The sequence below is a fragment of the Acipenser ruthenus genome, chromosome 18 (genome assembly GCF_902713425.1).
Source record: "Acipenser ruthenus chromosome 18, fAciRut3.2 maternal haplotype, whole genome shotgun sequence".
NCBI lineage: Eukaryota > Metazoa > Chordata > Actinopteri > Acipenseriformes > Acipenseridae > Acipenser > Acipenser ruthenus.
In genome coordinates this window covers 18,305,783-18,333,695 of record NC_081206.1, presented here as the reverse complement: position 1 = coordinate 18,333,695, position 27,913 = coordinate 18,305,783, and the positions used below count along the sequence as shown (strand labels likewise).

The following is a 27,913-nucleotide window of genomic DNA, read 5'->3' as shown; positions in this document are numbered from 1 at the left end:
GCAGTTTCATAATTTTTTTTTTACTATAAAGTTTTACCGTAGCGACAAAACTCAGTGGCGGTTGTATGTATTTCTGGTTACTTAATTTGGCCTCTATGGTGAAAAAGTTTCTCGGATAAAACACTGATTTCTTTTAATATCACAATGACACATTAATGCATAATTATGTATAACAAATAATTTAAGTTGTACATAAAACACATCAAAACAACAATGTCTGCATCCTACTATATATTAGAATTGTACTCAAAAGGCTGGGATCCTCTTAATATTCCTGCAATGCAGGTGCAGCATTCTTTTAAATTCCATAGAAGTGTTCCGTTTGTGCACTATAGTGTTGCAGGGTATACATAACGACTGCAGAAGATGAAATGACGGCTCCTTTTAAAAGATCATGACCATGTGACGGGCGGGTGGCAACATGTATGGCCATATCCTTATGGATTTCACATCCCATGTTGCAATTATATTCATATGATCAATACATATGCTGTTTTGCCATGCTGAAGTGGCCGTTAATTTAAACATCAACCTTTATATAAATGTGCTTTTGGAAATAATTGACCTAGTTCTGATGAAAAAGCTATATATAAACTTTTTTTTTGAAAAACACCTTTATAAAGTACTGATAAAACAACCAAACAAATGTATGAAAAAGTCTTTTTTTTATTTTTTATTATTGAGTAGCACCCATCAGAATTGCATATTTACAAGGTATGCCACATCTACAAGTAAATGATCTAGTGTACGGAGGTATATCTTAATTCACATGTAAATACAACTCTTGAACATTCAATTTTCATTTTTTATATATATAAAAAAAGGAGACCATCACTGTACAGTACTACTTCTAAAAATGTTATTCTTGTTTCCAAATGTAGAAATGACTGGAGCAGTGGTATTCATTTGTGGCTCTTTAAATCCAGTCCAGGATCCTGTTCCAACCATGATCTTAAATATAGAACTGACGCAGCCCAGAGACTTCGGATTTCAATGAAGTGTTTAAAATACCTGGTTAGAACAAGGTCCTGGATTGAAAAAGGACTGGATCAGTCACACACAAGTATCACTCTACCACAGGATACCCTTGTGAACTCCGTAAGACACGGGTCTCAACTACAAATCAGGATGTTCAAGCAGGTCTGTTGGGTGCTACAATTGACATCTAGTATCCATAATGCAGATCTTTTTTTTTTTTTTCTTTTACAGCAAGAGGTGCTGTAGGCAAGAAACCAACAAAGAAATGACACATAAAAACATACCTATCACATTCTAAGTCAGACCTCTTCCATTTAAAATGGGTTCTTGGTTAAACCTTAAAACATTACTTCTGTGAAGCTGGAGGTGTTTCATTGGAAAATTTTGATGTACTGTGTTATGCAATACAGAAACAATTCAAGGACCAAAAAAAAAAAAAAGGGTGCAGTTCTGCACAAAATACGCAAATAGACTTTTTATATATTAAAAAAATAAAAAAAACCACAATAAGAGTCTCTTCTCTCCCAGGTGTACAGAAAGTCCATGATGTAATCCATAATGTATGAATGAGGTCCCAGCCCTATGACCGACACATGCAAGGTAAACTGCAGACTGTTCAGGCTCAAATCAGTCCCCTCCTCTTCTTGTAATCCTCCAAATTGAGTGACCTCCTGGGTGCACCATGCTTTACTGGTGGTATGTTGGAACTCACCGACAAGGATTTAGCTTCTATGGAGGGAAAAATAAAATAAACAGGACTCGTTTATATTATATATAAAAAGATTGAAAACATCATTAAAGATATAGAAAAACAACCAAAAATGCAAGTTTTAAAGCAGATCCCTTCTCACCTGTGTTTGGAACCTGAAGGTCAATCTTGACATCAAAATCGTGAACTTTGAAAAGATCCTCAGATAGGTCACTATTGGTTTTGGCAACGTCTTTATCCTTACAACCGAGACCCTGAAGGAGTATCAAGCAACACATAACAAATATCACAAAGCAAATCGCAAAAAGACAGCTTTCGAATGATTAATTTCATCATTTAAAACTAAATAAGAGTTTCCCTACCACCTTCCCAAGGGCCTGCACAAAAAAATACCAACATTATTCTACATTCATACCATATACAAACTGCAAAGTAATAATGACAACATAAATCTAGGAAAGTTGTCCCCCCCACCAAAACCACATCCTTAAATTTCATGATCTGCGGACAGGTTTAATCTAGAAACTTCAACTGTGTCTCATTTAATAAAATTAAGATTTGAGGCCCAATTTTGACAACGGGGCAAAACAAAACAAGTTTTGTTGACATACTTTGTCCCGTCCTTTTCCGTCTGTGTTGGTGCAAGTGGTCGGCATAACTGTCGGGCCTCACTTGCATCTTGGTGTTGAGCGATTTCAATGACAGTGCAGATGGAGTTCACAAACTAACCAGGTAAAAGGTTTATTTGAAACGCAGGCACTGTCGATCCCATTACGAAAAGGGAACAGCAAGTAGTGAAGGAGTGAGGGAACAAGTGAGACTTTTTCCAAACAATTTTCCAGCTCACATTTTATCAGGTTTACTCAAAATTGAGCCCTTGGTCTCTTGAATCCACAACATTCAGTCCTTTCATTCTTACAAAGTTTGCAATCTCGGTTAACGTAACGCAAATCAAATCCTAGCATTTGATTCAGTAATTTTAACTCGGATGTGTATTGTTTCGCTGGCATTTCAAAACACATTAAATATGGTTGAAAGCTACCTACCATCTTACTGGTTTCTTGACTGTTGTCTGGTGTGGAATCAGAGCCATATTTCTGGTTCAGATGAGCAAGGATAGCAGCATGAACAGAAGGATCTCTGGCCTGCAAATAAACAAAAGCTGTCATTACACAGAGGCTTCTATTTAATGTACAGGTGCCATCAATTGAGGCACAACTCTAAAATCTACAAAATGTAAAAGTTCATTTTCTGAACATGCTACTAAAAAAAAAAAAAAAGTAAAATAAAAAAATCACTTTAGGTCATCAGGACAAAGCAAACAAGTACACACACACACAAACTGGGTTTCTGCTAAGTTATATATTTCTGTAAAGTTAGGACTTCAGTATTTTCGATAATCTTGTACAAGAAAACAACACTGCTGAAAACAGACTGCATTTTAGAATTTTTTTTTTTTACCTCCCGATTTTCTCCCCAATTTAGAATCTCCAATTACTTTTTTTAGAATGTCCAGTTATCACTGCAGCAATTCCACACACAACTCTGGAGAACTGAAGGTTCAGTGGGTGTCCTCCGATCCCATGACCAAGCCAGTTTCCTCTTACACACAAGAACTCGAAAGCAGATGTAAGTGAGCTATCGGGCTCTAGAGGACAAAGGCCAGCCTGTAGGTGTCTGCCTGAGCTCACCAGGAACCTGGTCAGTAGGGTCTGCTGTAGCGCAATGAGGAGAAACAGTCCCTGACGGCAGCACCAAAGCCAGTGCAACGCTCCCTCAGGAATCCCCAGGGAAGACCAGACTTACCAGGTGAGCCACTCCTGGATCCTTACTTTTCATTTTTTAATCTTGTTAAATCGGAGTGGTCACTTCTTCAGTATACACCGAAAGCACTAGCCGAAATTGTTTGTCTTGTATTACTTGGTTTCTTTCAACTTAGTTTTACTTTAGAATTTTGATTGTGTTTATTAACTGCAGGAAAGAAAGTCAAATATAAAAAGGTTAATACGTACATTGGACACCATGGTGGGTTTGCACTGACGTCTTGTGAAGGGATCCATCTGTTGGTTCTTTGCATTTTGTCCCTCAAGCTGCGAAAGTAAAAAAAAATAACTGGATTCAGAAAAAAAAAAGTAACAAATGTTGTTTTTTTTCCTCTTCTGTGTGCATGGGGAAATGTCTGTCTGCCATTTACAAAATTCAAAAATTCAAAATTGGGCAAATAATGGCTTTTATAATATTATTTTAACCAAATATAAAACAATTATGATAGACATCACAGTTTTCAGTGGATTGTCATGCTGCAAACGATTAGACGCAGCCTGGGCTCACGTCTGGACTTTTAAATTGCCAGCTGAACTGCAAAGCAAAAGCAATACTGGTTTGTAATTGCTTCCAACACCCTCAATAGGTTCTGACATCCCCTCCAAAAAAAAGTGGCATAAGGAGGGACCCAACCCACCTCAAAACACAATGCTAACCCTTTATAGTTTTTCATGAAACTAAAATGATTAATTACCACAAGTGCCTTCTCAGATTCAACAATGTTCCAACTTCTGTTCCTTTGGTTAATGTAACTGGAAAACAAACAGTATTTAGGAATTTAAATACATTAGAGATTTTAGATCGATCTAACAGAATCGATATTCTGGTACACATGTTCTCCGACTAGGTACCATGAATAGTGCCAATTAGGGAACGGATACATTGCACCTGTGGATTCTGAGTTCTATCCCAACCAGCAAAAGCAACCTGCAAGCATTACAAAACTGTTTAAATGCACATAAAACCTGCCCTATCATTTGCATTGATAGAAGTATAAGCACCCACCAAAAAAAAAAAAAAAAAAACCACACACATTATATTGTGGAAATTTACATAAATATTTTTTATACTGCAAAGTCAGAAATCATTAAATATTTCCTTGCTATGACTAGGGACCTGCGTTTCACAGCTTATTGTTTAGCCTGTAACTTAGTCCTTTAACCAGACAATGTCAATATAGCCTCCACAGTGTGCCACGTAATGAGCAATCATCCCATCACATTAAACATCTGAATTGCTCGTCCCGTTACTACAAAGTACATATTAGCAGATTAATAAACAGAACGCTGTAGATGGGTACTGACATTTATTTAACCCTTACATCCCTGTCAATACGTATAACAGGATTTTAAAAGGACGTTTTTTTCATTATTTCAGGAGAACAAGTATAAATACATTTCTAGGTTTTCATTTACCAGTACACTTTTACGCAAATCATTTGTTAATTACATTTCCTTGATCTCTGGATCAGAAGGGGTATTCTTTCGTGGATTTACATTGCTCTGTGAAAATGTATCCATATGAAGAACCTTTCAGCATCCACAGAACTGGTAACTGAAATATCTTTTAGCCTTTCTTGCCCTTACCATGCACTGCAAATCAGGGAGAGCCGAGACACCAGGTGGATATTGCAACGTGCAATCTCCCAAAGAAATTTTTAGATTTTGTTGGTACATCTTTTTTTTTTCATCAGTTTCTAGAATGGCCATAATAGTCCCTGGTAAATAGGGGGTATTTTCTAATTATTCAGAATGTAATGTGTTGATTCCTTAATTATTCTTTAGATCAGTTTAGCTGGAGTGGCTACACTGACATCTGGAGGTTTAGGACTGAATTGCAGGTTAGTCCTGTTTTAATTCTCCCCTGAATTTCACAGGGCCCTTGCGATGAAGTAAACTACAGGTCTCTGGGTCAATTAGGACCCAATACACCAAATGTGGTCAACCCTCTAGTCTGTTTGATCGCCTTCAAAAGGGTCTTCTGAAACTATTGCACACAGCGTGAAAACTTTTGCTATTCAAAACTCTCATGCATCATGAAACCAAGTGCAATTAAAAACTTGATTTACACTGATTGGTGAAAAAGTTGTCAAATTGCCAAGTCAGACATTTGGCCAAGTGACTAGCTGCTGTCAATGTATCCTTGGTGACACTTCTTAAAATAGTGAAATACCAATGAAAGCAAATACCACGAAGATTACACATGATGAGGAACAATTCTGTAATTAGCACTTGTTCCACTTGCCTTCTGATTCCAACAGCAAAAATCAAACATTTAACTGAACCAAACATTACCCATCCTTCGGATGAGATGAAAAACCGAGGTCCTATTGTAAGTGACTCTGCAGCAGCAGTTGTTGATGCATAGTTCACCCCCTAGTCTCTGTAAGTCGCTTTAGATAAGTGTCTGCTAAATGACAAATTCATAATTCATTACATTGCTACTTAATGTTTGAATTCTTGAAATGTGCTTTTGAATCCTCAGAGATACAGTAAGAATAAGCTCCTCTGACCTGATAGCAGATATATTTTTGGTTCTCTGCCTGTCCAGTGCCTCTGCTCTCTCCTCCAGCTCTTCCAGCTCATTTTGAATGCGCTTCACTTTTTCACCATCTGCAGACTCTTCTGCCATGGCCTAAAGACAAATACAAATTCAAAGAATTGTAGTTTCTTAAATGAAGACAGAGTTAGAAACTCACAATAGACATGCACCCTGTTCTGGGTTTCAGCAATCCCATTGTTAAGAAAGATCATTAAAATGGCCAAGTCCCATATTTATCCAAGGTGCATAAACACATTTCCCCATTCTTAAGTGCAAGTGTGCATGATCTAGATTTCACAGAAAGTGGTTCCGCTACTGGTAAAGCAAGAGATGACAATTATTTATTTACTGATGGTTATATATTTATTCAGTTTATGCAAAATCAATACTATTACTGTTTTTATATACAGGGTGATTAGAAAGTTGACACACCAAATAATTGATGTAGTAAACTTACTTTCTAATCACCCTGTACTTTAGAAAACTATTGTGCATTACATTTTGTATGTAATGTTAACAAATTCAATATTTCAGGGTGGGTGAGGGCAAGAGAGACTTGATAGTGTCAAAAGAAAGTACATTACAAATGTGGTCTATACCGCTTTGTAGTCGAATTGAAAAATATATTCTGTCTTCCCTATATATTTACCTCAAATACATGGACTTCAATAATGTCAGTATTTAAAGATGTGTGACGGGAAACAACCTTTTATTGGGTGTTTTTTTTTTTTTTTTTTTCCCCCAGGCTTAAAAATAGCCATTAAATATTTGGGGATTTTAGATGATTATAAAATGCTAAATCCAAAAACAAAACAGTGTTTATAGAATTAAAAAAAAAAAAAAAAAAAAAAACACCACACCACACACACAACACAAATCAATGACAGAATTGTCGATTACAGCCGTGTAGCATCTATAAAGACACCAAGTCAAAGAGTATGGTCTGTATCACCGATTATGTCCAGAGGTTAAAACAATGCCACAATGAGAGGGTACACTGTACTGTACAACACTAGTAATATAATGTACACAAGATTAGAGGAATTAAAACAATAACTGTGGAAAGCAGATACAGCAGAAACTAACAGAACCTGAATGGAATGTCTGCAACACACTCAGACTGAAGGGTTCAGAAATCCCTGCCAATACGTTTCCTATTTTTTTTTTTTTTTTTTTTTTTTTTTAAATGCCGGTACACTGTTTTTAACAAACCCCTTTACCAGAACATTCTTTTTGATCTTACCTTCTCCTTTAGAAGCTGGGTTTTCTTCATGGCATAATTTGCAGGTCCCTTACGAAACCTATCTTTCTCTTTTACAATCTACAAATAAGAAAATGAAAAACAAAGCATGCAAGTTTCTGTATATTTAAAGTCATGTTTGCAAGTCTCCAAGCTATCTTAGTTCAAAGGTCAAGGTCACTGGTGTATCATCAAGTAAGCGAGACAAGTTCAGAAACGTTTGAATTTCTACTCTGGTCAATACACAAAAGCCAACACACAAAATAGGAACTTCCTTAGATGAGGAACTACTGTGGAGAATAAGGATTAGAGACTTCTCATTTATCTAGGGCAGCAGTGTGGCGTAGTGGTTAGGGCTCTGGACTCTTGACTGGAGGGTTGTGGGTTCAATTCCTGGTAGGGGACACTGCTGCTGTACCCTTGAGCAAGGTACTTTACCTAAATTGCTCCAGTAAAAACCCAATGGGTAATTGTATGTAAAAATAATGTGATATCTTGTAACAATTGTAAGTCGCCTTGGATAAGGTCGTCTGCTAAGAAATAAATAAAAATAATAATAATCTAATACCATACAATAAACAGATCCGAGATGTGACACACTGCTAAGTAAAAATGTCTTTACATGCCTCTTAAAGCAATAATTGCAGTCAACTGGGCCACTAGTCCAACCCAAGCCCCCTCTAAATTCTCTTACATCTTCAATGTCCTTATCATTGAATTTGTGGTTGACTGCTTCTTTAATGGCATGTTCCTTTTTGGTGATTTCATCCAAATTAGGGACCTGCATTCCTGCGATTATCATCTGAAAAACAAGATTTTATATGTACTCTTCAGATTTGACAGATTGTCTCCACCAGTATCAATATTTCTACAACATATATAGACACATAGACTTTTTTTTTTTTTTAAATAAATAAATTACATGCCCTTACTGAAGAAAATTGTTTTTGGTGGCTTACATTTTAAAGTAAAAAAAAATAAAAAAAACACACACACAATACAAGCTATAAAAAAACCTTGTTAAATGCTTACATTTATTTACCATCCACAATTCATAAATTTATAATTTTGTATAGCCTCTTTGAATTCTCTTTGTCAGATTCTAACAGAGATGATACATGTTCAGGGATGGAAATAAGACTCCCCCAGTGAGTAGCAGTATGATCGATGCCTGGTTAATAAGACACAGTGGCTAACCAAACCTGTATTAAAACCTGAAATGGATAAAACTGCTATGCAATAGAAGTCTTATTTCCATCCCTGATGTTCTTATAGAAACAAAGAAAAACAAATGGTAAATACAAGCTTTATCCATTCTAAGATTCTTTTGTTTTAATTTAACTGGCAATGCAGCCTGTACAAAGAGTACAGCATGAACGTCAGAGAATTACTATCGACAAACTTCTATGCAATCCATAAGTAGTTGATGCAATATGACTCAATATCCTGCAATGGGTTACGTTTACTCTAAAGTGTTTAAGACTAAGTGGCAGGGTATTCCCACTCAGAACCATAGTGTATTAGCTCTCATTTAATACAGATTACCTTGTTTTCTTGGCTCACACAGAAAAACAAAAGTATTTTTTCTGAACTTGTACCCGTTTCTGTCGTTTATTTTAAGTATATGATGGAAAATACAACTGTCTCTCGCATGCAGATTACTAAAATAGTTTGTTTTATAGAAACTTCATCCAACCAAAATATAATTTAAAATCTTAAAATATGCAGAATACTTTGAGACATTGATAAATATGTAAAAGAAAAGAATGTGTCTGATTTCTTCCAAGATGTCACAGTAAATGTTTGTCAAAGAACTGTACAAGTTTCATCAAGGTCACTTACCGCCTCTTTCCACTTCATGAACTCATTCTCTGTAAATTCCTGGTTTGAGACAAACTCCAGGCGGAACACTCGTGTATCGTTGCCATGCCTGTAAAACAGAGATAGAGAAATTGAATACCTGAAAACATCACTCTTTTTTTACTCAGGAGCTAAGAAGAATGCAATTCGGAGGATCAGGACAGTCTCTGGATAAAGAGAGGGAAAAAAAGTTAATGCGTGGGTGCCATTCTATTCTCCTGACCAGAAACCTTGAGAAACATTTGTTACTGAATTAATTTCTTTGCATTTCTTTATTCCATTAGTCTTAGTGGCTTTTTAAAACCACTCTTTACAAATTCTTTAAGTGAAATACTAGTACTCAAACTATTACAGTACTGTATGGTATGTAGGCAGGTCCCCACATGTCATTGTGTACTGTATACAATTTCCCCTGCCACAGCTTATACCAAATGAGATATCAGCAAAATTAAAAAAAAAAACTAGGACCACCATGTCCTACTGGAAGAACATGTAACATGTAAAGTTTAAAGTAGATTAGGGGGGCTCTAGATGTACGCACAGACCTATGGACAGGTATATGTATGGTCTCCTCTACTAATAAGTTAAGAAGAGGAGACAGATTTAATGTTAAAATGTCAGATAACGTAAACCCAGAGTGTGCGAAGGACAAAAAGGAAGCATATTTCTTTAATTTTCCAAAAAAAATTAAAGGATGGGTCTTACCGTAACTGTAGACCTTTATTTGTCCTGGTGGTTCCTAGCTGGTAAACTTTTGCCGTTTCTACAACATCAACAATTTCAGCAACCTGTAAAGATAAAACTGTGTTGTAAAACCAAAATAAACCAGGTTTGTATTCAATCGTTAAGACCTGGTAGTATAGCCTCTACCAAGAAGCAGAAACCCAGATTATGTATCTAACTTGTTCGGCATCTCTTGCAGTAGAGATCTCTGTCATACCAAATTCTGCCTAAATGCTGGGTTTTTTTGTGAAAAGCAAGCATGTTTTCATCCACTGGCACAACTGTAGATACTAAATTAACATGAAAAAATTACCAAGACTCCAAACCTTTGCTAAAAAATATGCTTTTCAAGTTATCAAACTGAATGAGGTTCTCTAGGTATATGTAAAAACCATCTAACAGACTTCCTTTGAACTTTGCATCAGCAGCACTTCATTTTTGCTGCCACCAGGTGGCATTAGCCTACCTGTAATTACACTATGTAACACAATTTTTGTTCCTGGGTAGTAAGTGTTATTTCCTAATTTGCTTATGCCTCAAAAGTATAGAAAATGGCTATTATTCCCCACAAACTTTGCTTTTGTGACCAGGACAGTGATATTTTGAAATTTAACCTCAAAAGATTTAGAAGCAAGTAGTTTTTCGAGATTTACTATTATACTGCAAATCACTTTCACGAATCAGCCCCCAAATGTAGTCTCCCATCATGTTCTCGTTATACTGTCCTTGGTAGCGGCGTTCAAAGTCCAGTATATCCTGGTGGAAGCTCTCGCCTTGCTCCTCCGAGTACGCTCCCATGTTCTCCTTGAATTTATCAAGATGAGCATCAAGGATATGGACTTTGAAGGACATCATACAGCCCATTGTGCCGTAGTTCTTCACCAGAGTCTCAACCAGCTCCACATAGTTTTCGGCCTTGTGATTGCCCAGGAAGCCCCGAACAACTGCGACAAAGCTGTTCCAAGCCGCTTTCTCCTTACTAGTGAGTTTCTGGGGTAATTCATTGCACTCCAGGATCTTCTTTATCTGTGGTCCGACGAAGACACCAGCTTTGACCTTTGCCTCAGACAGCTTAGGGAAGAAGTCTTGAAGGTATTTGAAGGCTGCCGACTCCTTATCTAGAGCTCTGACAAATTGTTTCATAAGGCCCAATTTGATGTGCAGTGGTGGCATCAGCACCTTCCGGGGGTCCACCAGTGGCTCCCACTTGATGTTGTTCCTCCCCACAGAGAACTTGGTCCGCTGTGGCCAGTCCCGCCTGCTGTCCCAAAGGCAAAGATAGCAAGGAAACTTGGTAAAACCTCCTTGGAGACCCATCAGGAATGCCACCATTTTGAAGTCTCCTATGACCTCCCAGCCGTACTCATCATACTTCAAGGCGTCCAGCAAGGTCTTGATGCTGTTGTAATCCTCTTTGAGGTGCACAGAGTGAGCCAGGGGAAGAGACGGGTACTTGTTACCATTATGGAGCAGCACGGCTTTAAGGCTCCTGGATGAGCTGTCAATGAAGAGGCGCCACTCATTCTGGTTACAGGCGATTCCGATTGCCTCGAACAGACTGGTCATATTGTGCCAGAAGCAGAGCCCATCTTGACGGGTGAAGAAGCTGGAAAAAGGATGGTGACGCTTCCTCTGATCTGCGACTTGCACACTTTCATCCAACAAGTTCCACTGCTTGAGCCTAGACGTCAAAAGCTCGGCATTGGACTTGGTGAGACCAAGATCTCTAATCAAGTCGTTGAGGTCTTTTTGGTTGGGGTAGTATGGGTTTCTCTCCTCAGCTCCACCTCTGAAATTGTCATCTGGATCTACAACGTCTTCCTCGCTCTCTGACTTGCTGCTCTCTTCTAAAGACGGCTGCTCTCTCTCCGGAGGAGTGGGTATGGGGAGCTCATGGCAGTGTGGCACCGGGGCGATGGATGAAGGAAGGTCCAGATACGTGATAGCAGGTGCATTCTTGCCAGTCCAACGTTTGGAAGGGTCCACCATGCAGAAGTAGCAGTTGCTTGAGTGGTCAGTGGGTTCCCGCCAAATTCTTGGGATAGCAAACTTCATGGCTCTCTTTTCCCCTCTGTACCATCCTACAAAAATACATTTATTTCACCCATGACTAATGTGTAAGAGATTCTCACAACATTTTTCATATATGATATTTTTTCAATAACATTGAAAATTATAAAACATTTTAAAATTAAAAATTTACAATTTTAAAAATTAACAAATTTTATAACATAACATTCCGAGCAACAATTGTCCATCTTACCTTCCAGAGTTTTTTTGCAGTGCTCGCAGGTGAAATGAGGTGCCCAGGGTTTGTCTTGATCCCCGACAGGCATGCCGAAATATGCCTTGTAGGCCTCACACATCTTAGCAGATGCTTCCACGGAGTACTTTTTCGCTCGTCTTGATAAATTGGCCGCAGACATAGCAAAATGCGTCTGCCGGATGCTTGCAGCCTCTTGATGCCATCTCAGGAAAATGCAGATATGTATCCACTTAGGCAGCTGGAACTAAACTGAACTGGTGGGCTTAAGGCCCCTGTATTTATACTACTATTTATATTACTGGAAAGTTCTAGAAGTTACTCCAAGTTTACTCAGCACTGAATCTATCTGGAATGTTCTGGAAAATAGGTAAATTTCAAAATATCACTGTCCTGGTCACAAAAGCAAAGTTTGTGGGGAATAATAGCCATTTTCTATACTTTTGAGGCATAAGCAATTAGGAAATAACACTACCCAGGAACAAAAAAAAAAAAAAAAATTGTTACACGGTGTTATAAAACCCAGTTATTCTGACTTCTGCATGTTACCTTAGCACCTAAGGCAGGGCTCCCATCCCTGGTCCTGGAGACCCCCCTGTGTCTTCTGATTTTCATTCCAACTGAGCTCTCAATTACTTAACTAGACCCCTTAACTGAACTAATAATTAGACCTTTTTAATTGTTCTCAGCTCCTAAAAAGTTACTTATAAAATGCTATAGCTAATTTGAAATATGCAACTGTTTCAGAGCTGAAAAATATCTATAAATGTCCTCGTTAATGGCCCAGAAGGATCACAGAAAAAAAAAAGTTCACAAATGACAAAGTTAAGACAATACGATTTGTTGTTGGCGAAAAAGAATGTGTCAGATCTTAAATGATAAAAGATAAGAATTTCCTACCCTGTATACTGGTTTGCTGCTACTGTTTCCAATGCCTATCCTTACAAAGCAGCCTGTTACCGTCTTGGCAAAGAATGGCATGTGACACCAACGCTCCAGTTTATGGCGAGATAGCCTGATTCTGTTCAGCTCATCTGGGAGGGAAACTGGTTGAGATTTAGGTGGGGTCTCTTCTTTCCTATAAGAAAACAAACACAGTTGATGAAGTAATTTTACACAATATTGTTCAACTTTTTTTTAGTTCTAAAACCCAAGCTTACTCTTTCCCCTACAAACATATAGATTTTCTGCAGGTTGTTTACAGGAAAGTCTGATGGACAGATGTCCCCAGCTGTCCCCATTAGAAGAGTGGCCAGACCAATTTCCTTCTGATGAACTCCACTAATTAACCACACCTTCCTGAGAAAACTCATTATTCACAGCTACAACTTTCTACATTGTATTTATTTTTTCTAATTGGCTTTGTTTTGATGTCGAGTATAAACCTTGCCTATCTACTTACCGAGGAAGGTGGAAGACTAACCTTTGCAAATCTATACTTTCCGGGTTTAACCCGCTTGTCAGTTACTATGAGGATTTGTGTACATGTTTCCATAGTTACGTACTCTTCTTCCTCATCGGATGAGGACGACCTTGAGGATCGATCGCTCTTCACACTGGACTTATCGTCATCCTCCTCCTCTTCATCATCCGAGTAAACCTCACTTGTTTTAAGGGGCTGCTTCTTTGACAAAAGTTCAACTACAAAAGGAGAGTGAAATATCAATAAAAATCAACACAATAGGGTGATATTTATTACTCTGATTCGGACGTAATTGTTGTGAGGGTCTATGGCGCAAACAAAGGACCCATAATTTCAGAGATATGTGTTCGTAGTGCAAGTAGTCGTTTAACCATTTATTGAATTACTTTCTCTTTTGACAGAACAGTTTAACAGATATAGCATCCACAATTCCCTCTTCTCTAGGCACCCCCCGTCTAATGGATATTAAGTGATGCAATATTTGCTATATCTATCACTCGAAAGTGATTGGAACTCAGGTTAGCTTAGAATAAAGTTATTAAATGACTAGTTGTTCACAGTTTCACTTTCTGCCAATGTTACGTGACCTAATATCTCAGGAAATAAAAGGTCAGATGCTATGGGTCAGCTTTTAAATCATAAACAAGGCTGCTGTTTAGGTGACATTTCAACTTGGATCTGATTTCACATGGAATGACCCAACAGAATATTATGCAATACGAAACAGATACCTGCAACAGATTTATATTCTGTGTGTAATGTGTTACTGTAAAATATGACAAACAAAATAACCGTAAAATACAGGTCACAGGTAAAAGTGAAGGGTACAGTTAACTTCCCACAACAGAAGTGGAACATTACACTTACATACGTGAAGCAGTGTATGAAATATAATTTGCTCCCTCCAAGAAAAAATACAAACAGAGTTTGAGTTATCCTAGAAGCTCCCCTTAACTGAATGCTGCAGAATGGACAACAAAGAAACTGTATAAAGTTCTAACCAATAAGTACCTGTTCTGTTTTTCTTTTTCTCTCTCTCAGCCTTTAGCTCTTCCATGGCTTGTGATTTCTTATCCAGTTTCTCATCCCGCTTAGATCTCCGTTCTTTATTGTGCGACATCACCTGAAAACAGCAAACACTCTTCTTATTAAAAAATGTATAATTTAAAACAAGCAAAAATTAATTCACACGTTATGGTGCTATTTATAATCCTTCGTTGAGAGATTAAATTGCAGCAAGGGCATCTCTTATTTTCTTTGCTAAAACACCTCCCAATATCCATCAGCTTATTCAGTACAGCATCAACTAAAAGCACTTTCATCAGAAATGAACTTATACATTTGATGTAGAACAACACAAATGACGAACACAAAATCAAGTTAGATTGTGTATCCCAATGAATATAAACAAGCAAGAATTACATTTTGGATACAAAAGACTAGATTTCCAAATACACACCACATTCCTGACAAAGAATGTTTTATTTAATTCCTTTGTTTGGGAGGGGCTAATGTTAAAATCAGGGCTGTTGGCAGCATCTGTCAAATGAAATTAAAGTGGACCACTGTATTGCTAATATCCTTCAATCCTTGGTATTTGGAAATGTTATGACAAATACAAAACATAAAATATGCCTAATTTAATAAAGTAAGCCATTCAGCCATAAGGAGAATTGGCAATGCCAAGCCCCACAGGAACTCCAGGTGGCTGTTGATCTTCTGTTTCTGAAAGGTACAAAAAGGTCTCTGATTCCTCCAGTGTATGAATCACTCTCGACCAAGCTGGCTTAAAAGGCCCTGCCCCAGTCAAGGGATGCCAAAATGCAGGAAAGGTCAAAAACAAATCACACAGCAACTGTTTAAAACAGTTATCCTGTTTCAGGATTTAGTCTTTAGGTCCAGCAAGAACTGTCCTCAACTGAAACAAGACAGCACGCGAGGTCAGGTGATGGAACCAAAGATAAGGGACTGTCGCCTCAACAGTAACCATTGTAAAGCTCCAAAAGTTAATTACCACTTGAGTGTCTTGAATCTGAGAGAGCTTCTTCTTCTCTTGCTGCTCCTCGTCCTGTTTTTTCTTCTTTTCTTTCTTCTCTTTCTTCTTTGCCGTTTTCAGTTTCTTCTTGATTTCAAACCTAGTATGATTAAGTAAATAAAACCCTTCATGGTTGAAAAAAGAAAAGATTTCAGAAAGACTACCTTGAACATATTCCCCACTCATTTGGGTCTAGAACTGAGCGCTGGGCGTGCGGTTCATCAATTCTTGGAGCTAACTTAATGTTTTCTATGGTATTAAATAATGTATACTTAACAAAAAACATGTTTATTTATGAAATGATTCAAATGTATAAGGCGCATCAGCAAGAAATGGTGTAAACCTAATCTGAATGAAGCTCTGTACTATTTGTTGTTTCGTGATAAGCAAGATATAAATATTAGCAGCTTTAAAAGTGAATATTCAATTATGTATGCTAAATTCAAAATGCTTCATGTCTGGTAGGTACTGCAGAAGGATACCAGCCAACTAGTCCCAAAACCAGGTCGGCCCTAGCACTGTCGGATGCCAGTCAAATAAGAGGGCAGTCATCTCGGATTACAGAGGTAAGTCTGGTCAAACCATTCATGAATAGTAATTACAATCAGAATCATTATTTCACTAACCTAAAAAAACAGCAAGCAAATTAAAAGTGAACAAACTGTATGTGTTGTGTAAAACTGCCGGATATTATAATAAAAAAACAACAACAACAACAATAGTGTACTCAGTTCTTTGAGCAACATAGTTAATACCCACAGTAGCTATAACCGAGATGACTTGCGTACGACAGTGCTTGGGCCAAGCTGGTTTTAGGATGAGCTGACTGTGAGCCCCACAGAACCGTTTCACATATAATTCTGGTTTTATCAGACAAGAGAAAGATACCCTGGAGTGTAATTTAGAGCTGCCTCACCTCCTCTTGAGCACCTCTCTCTTCTCAATTCTGTTGAACAGCTCCTGCTCCCTTTCTTTCTCAGTCATCTGTTCCAAACGTTCCCGGTCCTCCGCGTCTCCCATCAGGTCCTCTCCGTAGCCATCGTGAAACTCCTCATCCTCCGAGGAGGACTCAGAGTCCGAACTGGAGGACGAACTGTTACTGTCAGAGTCTGAAACTTCACCTATAAACATAAGACGGTGGATTAGCCAATGTGGGCATAAGACAAAAAACCAAATGGATCTTGCATTATACACAAATAATCATATAAAATAGAACACAAAATGTAAATCACCGAGTACAAATCTTTAAAATCTAAAACAGGTAAAGATTTCTAGGCATTTAACTATGGACAGCAATGAAACTGGGGCTCCCTGGACTCTCTCCCTTGGTCACTCTCACCTTCCTCTGGAGCAGAACTCTCGGCTGAACTGTCTCCATCTGAACTGCCAGATGATGCGGCTTTGTGAACTCGTTTCTTTGTTGCTCCTTTCTTTTCCCCTCCTTTCCCTGGCTTAACTTTCTTCTTGGCCTTTGTGCCTCCCACAGTCCACTAGAAGCAAAGGAGGAGGCCATTCCATTTAGAATTAGAATGGGTTGTTTGTGAATAAAAACACATTTCCCCAGGGAATAATGTCAAGAGGAATGGTAACTAATAGCCAGGTTTGTAAACATTGAAAAATGGTTTTAAAAGTGAACTAGTGTATGGGCAGCAAGCTTACCAGAAAACATGTCAGCAAAATATTTCATTTCTAATATGCAACACCTGTAACGGAACTGTGTACTAAATGTTAAGGCATTATCAAAGCATGCCTTGATATGATCGTTGTTGGGTAAAACAATGTAAAACGATTCTTTGCTGGATACCACCTGTAATGGAACATCAAGACCATTGAATACAGCTGTGTACCAACTGTAAAGACCATGTCACAGTGGGTGGTTTAAGCAAGGACTTTGACAACTGGACAAGACAAATTATACACAGTTCACTGGTATTACAGCAGAATAAAAAAAACACACATCAAGACATATGTTTAATCATGGAAATGCTCTACTGGAACCAAGCGCAAGAATATTGAATCTTGCAATTTGGGAAAACTGAGTGATAAGTAAAAGGTGTTCAAGATCTCACAACCAATTACTGCACTTAAGATAACAAAACAAAACAAACAAAAAAAAAAAAAAAGTATTTTCACTGTAGGTCCCAAGCTTCAGTACCTCGTCATCGCTGTCTGAGGTCTCCGAGTCTGTCGATGCGGATGGTTTGCTGACTGGCTCCTCCTGTTCCTCTGAATCAGCCCGCTTCCTCTTTGCCAACGACAGCAGCTCCTAAGAGAAAGAAAGAGACTAGAGATTACCACAGTGCGCAACAGTACACCCACTTGTGTGTTGACACTCACAAAAAAAAAAAAAAAAAAAAGGAAAAAAAAAAAAAAGGAAAAAAAGTGCAGAAGAGGGCGTGGAACAAAATAGATTTTGTGTAAACCTTCAGGTCTCATTTAACATAAAAGGTTTCAAACAATCAGAATTCCAAAAGAGCCACCTGTTTGACACTTGTGGTGACATGCACTGTGAACTGGATTTGTACTCTGCATACTTTTAAAAATCTAGAAAACAATTTACACCCAAACTAGGGCTGGGCTGTCAGTTAAGCCACCAAAATAGCAATCAATTAATTGGGCACACAAAAAAATCGTTGGCAAAAACATAGATGATTGTACTGCCCACAGAAATGTTCGCTCCCGCCTCCCATTGACGTAATTACTTTAATATCATTGCTGTTCATTAAAAGCTTGTGCACAACAATGGAGTGCGAGGGGTAACTGACTGCAATATAGCTTTGCACGTTGGACTGTACAGGAGTACTGGCATAAAAATGTTTTATCAGCTGTGGACAGCATTGATTGGTCATCAATCAGGAAACCCTGATGGTGCATGCAGCCCGGTCTGAAAAATATATTGGGGGGAAATAAAACAAAAATCAAATAAAAAACAGTATTCCCAGGTTTAACAGTTCATTTTGAAACTCTAAAGAAGCGCTAACTATATACAGTCAGTTCTTCAATGTGCGCAATTTATTTACATGTTGTTTGCCAGGAATACAAGCTTGTCGACCTGCTCTGGATCCAAGGCAGCGTGCTTTTTGTTTACATCGAATACACAGAGGGCACGTATTTACTTGCGCAGCATTTTCAAAACAGATTTGCTGGTAATCAGGATGGGACCAGCCCATTAGATGCTAGTTAACACTTCAGCAGGAAAAGAAGAACACGCCCATTGCTTGTCATTGGTAGAAATACTGTAAATAGCAAGGCAGAGTGTTCGGTGCAGTTTCATTGATAAAAATAAAAATGTAATTATTTAAATTGATTATCCAGTATTTATCTCTATGTATATAATGAGGAACGGAAAAGACTGAAAAATCAACTTTATCGAAGCAGCCCTAATCCAAACTTCACATTTGCATCCTCATTTGTAAAATCCTGGCTGCAGTACCATGAGCATGCAGGGTAGTGTTTTTATTGTTGTTATTAGATGATCCTAAACTAATGTACTGTCCGGTCAGATAACACTTGTTGTGTTCACAGAGTACTTGATTCTTACCTCACAGTTAAGACATCACATGACTCTTAGCAAGAACTTGGGGGTAAGTCCAGTAATACCATTTTTTCACAAATGTTGTTTAATTAATTATAAAAGGATACATCATGTTTTAACTACTTGCATATTTATTAAACATTATCCGATTTTTTTAAAACATTGACAAACAGACCTTGCACAGAAAAATAATTTAGCTACCATCATTTCTTATTGGCGGCAGTAATTGTAACGTACAATCCCGCACTCTTTAATCAACTGCCTATTTACAGTAAATACTGCCCATCCCTCTATAAAAATACAAGATAAATATATATTTACACTGCCCTACTATTGTGGGGCTGTCAATTGCACGTACAGCAATCTACCCATTAAAAAAAAACACACACAATATGATTTGTATTTAAATTCCAGTGCACTGAAGCAGTATACAACAAGCTTGGAGTTTCTCAGTATTTAAACACTAAACAAAGTAGATTCATTCATTCAAATCCATTCAAAACCAAAACAGCATTTGCTCCAGTGCAAAGTTTGCACCACTTGAAATAAAACAAAGAATTAGCATACTAATACAAAACACAAGCAAACAAGTCATATTTCCCCCCTAAAAACAATAAACAGCTAATGATGCTTAACGACGGTATCTCTCGACTCCCATGCCAGCAGACAGTTGCAAAATCTGCACATCATTATTTTGTTACTGTCAGCTGCATACATCCCCTCATGCTCAAATTCTTTGCATGGTTTAGGCATTTTAGAAACAAACGTCTCTTCTCTTCCATCACAATTTTAATTCCCAAACGACTCGCTTCAAATTATACATCTGCTCATGTGCTAGTCAGAGCTTCCGTTTCCCTTCCAGACCTTGTCTATGGTATTTATTTAAAGTATTTTCTGTATAAACCTCACAATTTAAAAATGTTACTACGATTGTTTTATAATTATTTTTCGTGTTATTTCTTTTTATATTTGCATTTCGTTTTATAAGTTACATTGTGTTCTTTCGTACTTGCGAAAAAACACAGGGCTCCGGTGATGATCAACAATAACACACCTCCGCTTAAGCGATGGCAACACAAAGTCACTTTTTCAGGAACAGTGGCTTCAAACCTGGCTCCAGGAGACCGGGAGTTCTAGGCCCTGTCCACACTACATAACCGATCTCGAGAACCGTTCTAATTAATCCAGATCAAAGCGTCCACACTGAAGTACCGTTTCGTGTTTAGTCAGGCTTGATGCGTCCACACACCATTAGAATAGTTCAATTACAATTCCCAGCAGCTCAACGAACCGTGGACATTAAATATGTTAGTATCCCACCATGCACTATTTTATTTTAAAATAATTTGTTTTGCCCCATATTAACAGAGGTCCATATTGCTAAAAAAGAAATATAACAAGTATTGTGGAAAAAGTAAATCCGAACACATACAAGTAGGGCTTGAAGTTTTCAGGTTTTATTTTTAATCAGGTGAAGTCCCTTTAAACAAATTGAGCTGATTGTGTTTTATAATTAAAATCAGAAAAAGCTGTTAATTACAAAACAAACTTTGTTTTTACCTTCATATCTTGCCGGAGCCTAATTCTTAATTTTATTTCAAACAGAGCTGACAAATTATGTGATCCTACTTTTAACTCGCATTTCATTTTTGCAGTCGCCTAATTTAACGTTGTGTTTTTGTTATTTTCCCCACTAGTTTAACAGAGATGTCTTGACAGATTTTTTGAAGCATAAAAATGAATACCTAGTGCGGAGTGTACACTGATAGCAAGTCCTTCAGGTGCCTGCCCTGAGTATTTTGCCAAACATACCACAAAGCATTTTGAGATATTGGAGGATACACAAAAAGAATGTAGTTTGGTATTACAGCGTCCACACTTCTGATAAGCCGCACTACCTGATGCGATCCAATTAAAACCGGACTCGAGACTACCTCCTCAGGTGGTCTCGAGTCGGGTTCTCGAGTACGGTACTAAATGCTGCGTAGTGTGGACACAAACCGTATTTAGCACTTTTAAGCCGGCTTAAACGTAACTAATACGGTTTAAAGGCATAGTGTGGACTGGGCCGTAGGCAACTTTCCTGTATCAAACCCCATCTCCCCCGGTGTGCCATGCAGTAGCCTGAAATCTAGTCTCCTGAAAGTTCCAAGCCACAAAGTGGCTTAGTGTTCCCTCAGCTTTAGGTCTCTGGTTCAATTACAGTGGGCTTGACAAAAACATTATTTGTATACAGTGAATGAAAAGTCAGGGGGAGTATATACTAGTGTTCTGTGATACCTCATTTAGGGAGCATCGGTACCATGCACAGTATCGTGATATTCAATACTTTGGATCTTATGTCTATTACATGTTAAATGGCTGCCAAATTCCTTTTTTTGAAAGGGCAAAGTGCATAAGAGACTAATACACAGTTAATAATGCTACTGCATGGTGGAAAGCTTGCTGTTTAAATATTTCCTGCTGCTGTACCCTTGAGCAAGGTACTTTACCTTGATTGCTCCAGTAAAAACCCAACTGTATAAATGGGTAATTGTATGTAAAAATAATGTGATATATTGCCCTGGATAATGGCGGCAGCTAAGAAATAAATAATAATAATAATAATAATAATAATAATAATAATAATAATGATAGTGTAAAAATACACAATTTTCTTAATTTCTTACATATAAAAAGAGAACTAGCATTTCAGACAGCTTCAAATACTCCAATTACAAGGAATCTCTTAATTCTTATATATAACAAAAGAACAGAAATACTTTCCTTGAAGCAGACATGTTATAACTAGGCCAGATGTTTGACATAGAGGAGTATCTTAGAAGTGAGCAAGGAATTAAAGTGAAGCAGTCTTGTGGATGCTGATTCACGTGGGTACTTCAAGAAATGGCTTGAGGTTCTTGCTTGGTTCAAACAACCAAATGAGCAAGATGGGCCATATGGACCTCCTCTTGTTTGTAACATTTATTATCTTCTTAAGTCACATACAACATAATACCTCCATGAATCTATACTGTTCAAATCTCTCAGAAAGTAAAACAAGTAAACACAGAGTATAATGCTAAACTAGACCACCCTGATTGATTCATGTACACTGCAAAACTTTTTTTAAATGAACACAGTAATGTGTTCAAATTAGGGAATACACACAAATGTATCCCTTAATTTTTAAACACTATGCATTCATTTAACAATTTTATAGTGTTAAGATTTTTAAAATCACCACTTCCAAATTTAATAAAATTAGTTCAGCGGATTAAAAAATAATAAAAAAGGTATTTCTGGCATAGAACTGATTCTGATAGTACTAAAAACGCTGCTAACATATGCAATTCAATAGTGAAAAATTCAAAAGTTAAGCATGATATTTAATGCTACATTTCTAAAACAAAACAGGCTACTAATGTAGATGCCTTCCTCTTACGTGCTGTTAGAACAGAATCCTGTTTAAGCGTATTCAAACCAAATGTCTCCATCAAAACAACGCCCCAGTGCACCTTAAATAAGAACAGAAGACATTTTACTAGCGTGAGGAGCCCATTCATGCGTGTTTGGTTAAAAATCTTACAAAGAAAGTAAATTAGACAAAAGACAACCACTCTGGCGCCTGCAGTAAACTAAGTGCTTTTTATTGATTTCATGCTGAACCTGCAGCCTCTGCAGGTGAAGAGTCACATTAAACCTGTTATCTGTAGGGAAACTGATATGCTAGCAATGAAGCCTGTATTCACCCTGGTCTTTCCATCGTTAATGCATACAATTCAAAACACAGTTATCACATTACATACTGATTACCACAAAATCCAAAGAACATGAAAACATTGCTAACATTTGACACGCAGTAGTTTTAATGGCACATGTCTGCAAAGTATATTTTTGGAGCTTATAGCAAATGCACTTCAATGACGAAATAAACAAGCATTCCTGATATACTGGTTATCTTTGCTGTGCCTTTTTAAATATAAGTAATATGCACTGGGGATTCACTTAAACAAAAATAAATGAAGAAACTACAGTAAAAAAAAAAAAAAAAAAAAAAGTAAACTTCAGCAAAAAGATCGGGGTGGTGACCTGGAAGACGCTTCAACAAATTGGTGGTGTTTCCTCCCTTGTTTTTCACTTCTTTAAAACATGTTGGCTGTCCGCCGTCAATCAGACTGCCGTTGTCATCTGCCTGAAATTCTAAATAGTTCCACATCAAGCTTCTTTATCGCTTCACTCGCCAGGACTGCTTCAGTAATTGTATTTTCCCAGAACGCGCAGGGTAGTTGGTCACTTCCGCTAACCGGCAATGAGTAAGCCAAGTTTATATAGTTTTTAGAAGCACAGAATTAGTTCTGTTTTAAAAACTCAAAAAAACCCTAAAAAAAAATAACGGTATTAAAAAAAATCATGATACTTTAATATTTTAACCCCATATTAGGTATCATAGGATTTTGGTATCATTATTATTATTTATTTCTTAGCAGACGCCCTTATCCAGGGCGACTTACAATTGTTACAAGATATCACATTATACATTATTTCACATTATACAGATATCACATTATTTTACATACAATTACCCATTTATACAGTTGGGTTTTTACTGGAGCAATCTAGGTAAAGTACCTTGCTCAAGGGTAAAGCAGCAGTGTCCCCCACTGGGGTCTGAACCCACAACCCTCCGGTCAAGAGTCCAGAGCCCTAACCACTACTCCACACTGCTGCCCAGTGATATCATGATATACCATAGGTATCGATATACCACGTAACACTTGTATATACTAATAAATATGAATGGCACACTGCAGCATGTTTTGCATTTAACTTTCAGCACACCCCTATTTATTACATCAATAGATTAATTTGTTAAACAGAAATGGGTGTTACTGTGAAAAACAACAAAGCATCCCTGGTTGCATAATCCGAGTGGAATAGTGCTCTGATTAACATGTTTTTTATGTTAGATTATACTTTCAAAATTTAAACTTGTCTTCAAATATAATTTTGAATTAGCACGGTTTTGAACAAAAGTACAGTTTTTGTACCATATTACTGCGAAAGAGATCTCAGAAGTAAAATAAGCCTTTCCATGCATTGAATGAGTTTAACATGTACAGAGGTTTAACCCGTCCACACCAGTGAACACTGTACCTGTTGGAGGTCTGACTGACATAACGTGACTTTCAGCTTGTGTATCAGGACAAATATCCACAGACAGTATACCATATTATACCTTTCTAAACAGCTGAGAGTCTGAAGATTATTAAGAGAATAACGATTTCACTCTATGATGAAATATAACCTACGATTACCTAGTTTGAATATAACAAGTTTTAAAATATAATCAAATTAATTTTTTTAGAAATGTCTCCATAAGTGTAATTTAGTAATCTCCTACTCCTGCTGTAAAAAGTTCAGTGGTAGCCACAACCCTCAGGAACTGGGATCAGAAAGAATTTTATAAATACAGTGTCTGGTTTTCCACCAAATTGTTTGACAGGTGAGTAATGAGAAGAAGTTCACCATAAGATAGAGCTGTCAACTCTTTAACATGTTTGTAAATAAAAATAATAATTCTTTCAGGGTCAGTAAGCATTCTTGGTCATGTAAAGCAATTTAGTATGCTCTCCGGTAATGCTGAGCTTTAAAACCATGGTATATACTGTAATCGAAACTGAAACCCAAGACACAAATGCTGCACCTCATAAAATGTATCTCTATTGGCCTGGGGCTTAAGTGAAATGCATTTTGATTGGAGAGTCATCCGGGACATTTATCCTATGAATAGTTCACTACAGTTAATATTTTGTTAATTTATTTTTGGGTTTATTAAACATGTTGGACGATTTAGTATGATTTCTGGCAAGCTTGTACTTGTGATCGCTGAAACTCCCGTTAGAAAAAGAAAAAATCTCTTCTAGCTTTCTTTCTATCTAACTGTACTTTCGTTCTGAAAGCATGTAAAACCATCCCTGATTGGCTGTTGGAGCCATTGGAGATGTCAGTCATTTGGTAAGCAACCAATGTTTATTTGAAATTGCTTAAATGGGCATGATGTCACGATTACAGCATCATTCACATATGAACGATTTCTAGCGGCACTGAAGAGTTAAACAATGACGCAGTAAAATGGTTATTTTCTACAATAAACCACCTGCAATGGAAAGGGATACAGCAGACAAACATCTGGAAGCTACATTGAAATTGGATGCTTCTGTGAGCAGGTCAGTTTATTTGTATTAAGGTGGCTTAATTTACAGCGCATGTATTGAAATTAGTTTAGGTCCGGAGTTCTAGCTTTATAGTTTTTTGCTGACAAATCTAGGTGACACTTTAAATTAGAGTGTTTCCTCACCAGAAACTAGTTTTAAAATGCTGCCACACATCTCCGGAACTTTGAAGCCAACATGTTGATTAAATAATTGCTATTTCAAACACCATGAGCTGCAGCTGTACTCAGACATGATTTGCCACTTACAACCGACCGCAGCAACAATAGGGGGTATCAGGAAAATAGTACATAAAGTTGAATGTCTGTTAATACATTATATTATTATTTATATACTGTGTCTAATTGTACAATACATTGGTATAACTGATGCAATAACATTGTATTGAGCTTATTATAAGAATACAACTGCATACCAATCATTAATGATAATTTGGTGTACTGTCTTTATAAAGCAGACAATGTCACATGACCTCAATATGACAGCATATTAGGTCATAGGTTAGTGCCATGGCCACCAACTAATTTAGCATGCAGGTTTATGTAACACTGTAAATATGCTGTTACTACCTCGGATAATTTGAGATATGAGACTATCATTGTAGCAAAAAGTCACAGGTTTGCCCCAAATACGGCACCCATCAGGGAACATGTCAAAGTGATGGGTGCTGTTGGATTTTGCCCAAATAGTTTCCATAACACTGATTGTATGAAGTTGCTGTTGAAAGGGCTGGAGATGTAGAAGCAGCGGCAGAAGTTTTTCAAATCCATACACTCCTCTATAAAGATGCTTAATTGTTAAATAAAGAAAGGACCTGGTTAAAATTAGGTCACAGACCAACAGCAAACTAGGCTAAACACAGTACATGCTTATTGTTAGATACCAAAATGGTAAAAACATTGAAGTTCTAATCATTCAGTAAGAAAGCAACCATGCAATTAAAAAAAAAGCTAGCAAGTATGCTGTAGTGTACAGTGGAAAAACCAAGGGAGGCAATGATGAGCACAATGCACGGAGGAGATTGCACTTTGAACACTGCATTCAATTCTGGTCCCTGAATTACAATACAGGACCTTGCATCCTGCAAGGAGCAACAAGAGCAGACTATCACCAGGACTAAAAGACATGCACTTTGAAGGTTTTAAAAATCCAGTTTGAAATATTTGCATAGCATAAATCAATCCAAAACAAACAAGGGAAGACTCTGTGCTGTTAATAACATCAATAAAGCAGTTCATATTTGTTTTCCCTTTGACATGGCTATTTAGAAAACTTAATATAGTAGCATTTTTTTTTTTTACATTTATATAAGTCACTTATAAGGGATTTCAACTTTAAAGCTTTACAGAACATCAGTTACAACCTTACTGAAAACAAATTGCACAATGCAGATTTAATATTTTTAAACACTACAAGGGCAATTTGTGAAAACATTCCTGAGCCATGTCTAGTTTTAAAAAGTCATCAAGGGTACCAACACCATCATTATTTCATATTATATAAATTCACGTGTTTGTGGTGATAAACATATTTCTGTCCAATAAAAAAAAAAACTCAAAACAAATACGACAGGTTCGCCATAGGTAAACCCATTATTCTGGTGTGTGTCTAACTTCAATTTTTAATCACTATCTGAATATTGAATAATGAATGTGTTTCACTTCAGCTGGGTCATAGACCCAGGTAATAGAAACTGCACAGAAACATTGACATGTATTTCTTTAGGCATCTGCTTACCAGCATATAATAGTGTTCCCAGTTAAACAAAACTCAATAAAGTAAATAAATCTGTATATGTTGCTGCTACTGGATGTGTGCCTGTAACTCGTGAAGTGGGACAGTACTACATGCCACACAATTTTTGATACTATCACTATCATAATGTACGGTAAAGCAACCTGAAATAAGCTATTCATTGCAAAAACAAGGTTGTAAAATCATATATCAAGTGAATGTGATAATATTAAAACGCGCCACTCTACAATCTGCAAATCGAATGCCATCACACAAGACAGGGCTACTCAGGGACAGATTGATTTTGTTGTATTGTTTATGTAACATGCATACGTAGATACTGCTGCTTTTACTACAAATACATGAATATTTATATAGTTCATGTTTTTAATATTTTAGAATACACCAGAGGAAAGACGTACAGCGCAGCCCTTTGGCCGCTTTATACCACAGACTTGCTTGCAAATATACCCTCTCCCGACCAAAAACACTAGCCAAACCCGAGGCTTTTTGGGACGGCCTGTTGTAGCGCGGCTTCCTTTGCAGCCTAAAATAAATGCTACAAAAAATGCACTGTTGTAAACCTGTAAATTGCTTTACCTGGTCGAGATTGTCGTCGCTTGCGCTGTCTTCGGAATCAGAATCAATAACAACTCGTCCTTTCCGTTTCTTCGCCATGGTTTTACCTGTATCGTGTAGAGCGTACAAACTGCCTGAATGAACCCAGAGAGATCCAAACCTTTTTACAGCTGCCCTTACACTCCACACAAAGGCGCTGTGGTATACCCCGAGCCTGCGTACTCAGCTACGTAAACTTCGCGCCAGCGTCGTTG

At 37.4% G+C, this 27,913-nt stretch overlaps 1 protein-coding gene across 1 annotated transcript; it reads right to left on the bottom strand.

Annotated features, from left to right (window-relative positions):
* Window positions 1–646: 646 nt before the first annotated feature.
* On the bottom strand, window positions 647–27,909 carry LOC117970986 (RNA polymerase-associated protein RTF1 homolog). The gene is made up of 18 exons (XM_058991387.1): window positions 27,681–27,909; window positions 17,752–17,862; window positions 16,936–17,086; window positions 16,513–16,717; window positions 15,576–15,696; window positions 14,573–14,684; window positions 13,644–13,779; window positions 13,039–13,216; window positions 9,858–9,940; window positions 9,135–9,222; window positions 7,987–8,094; window positions 7,296–7,373; window positions 6,024–6,145; window positions 4,206–4,263; window positions 3,700–3,777; window positions 2,734–2,832; window positions 1,830–1,941; window positions 647–1,707 (listed from the first exon to the last, which is right to left on the bottom strand). Exons 1-18 carry the CDS (start codon window positions 27,756–27,758, stop codon window positions 1,601–1,603), a joined length of 2,025 nt encoding a protein of 674 aa, XP_058847370.1. The 5' UTR covers window positions 27,759–27,909; the 3' UTR covers window positions 647–1,600.
* Between the last annotated feature and the right edge of the window lie 4 nt (window positions 27,910–27,913).

Coding starts and splice junctions, on each gene's coding strand:
- LOC117970986 (XM_058991387.1), bottom strand. CDS start 27,758: ATGGCGAAGAAACGGAAAGGACGAGTTGTTATTGATTCTGATTCCGAA. Junction 16,718..16,935: donor GAGTTCTGCTCCAGAGGAAG/GTGAGAGTGACC, acceptor TTATGTTTATAG/GTGAAGTTTCAGACTCTGAC. Junction 2,833..3,699: donor AACCCACCATGGTGTCCAAT/GTACGTATTAAC, acceptor GTTTATTTGCAG/GCCAGAGATCCTTCTGTTCA.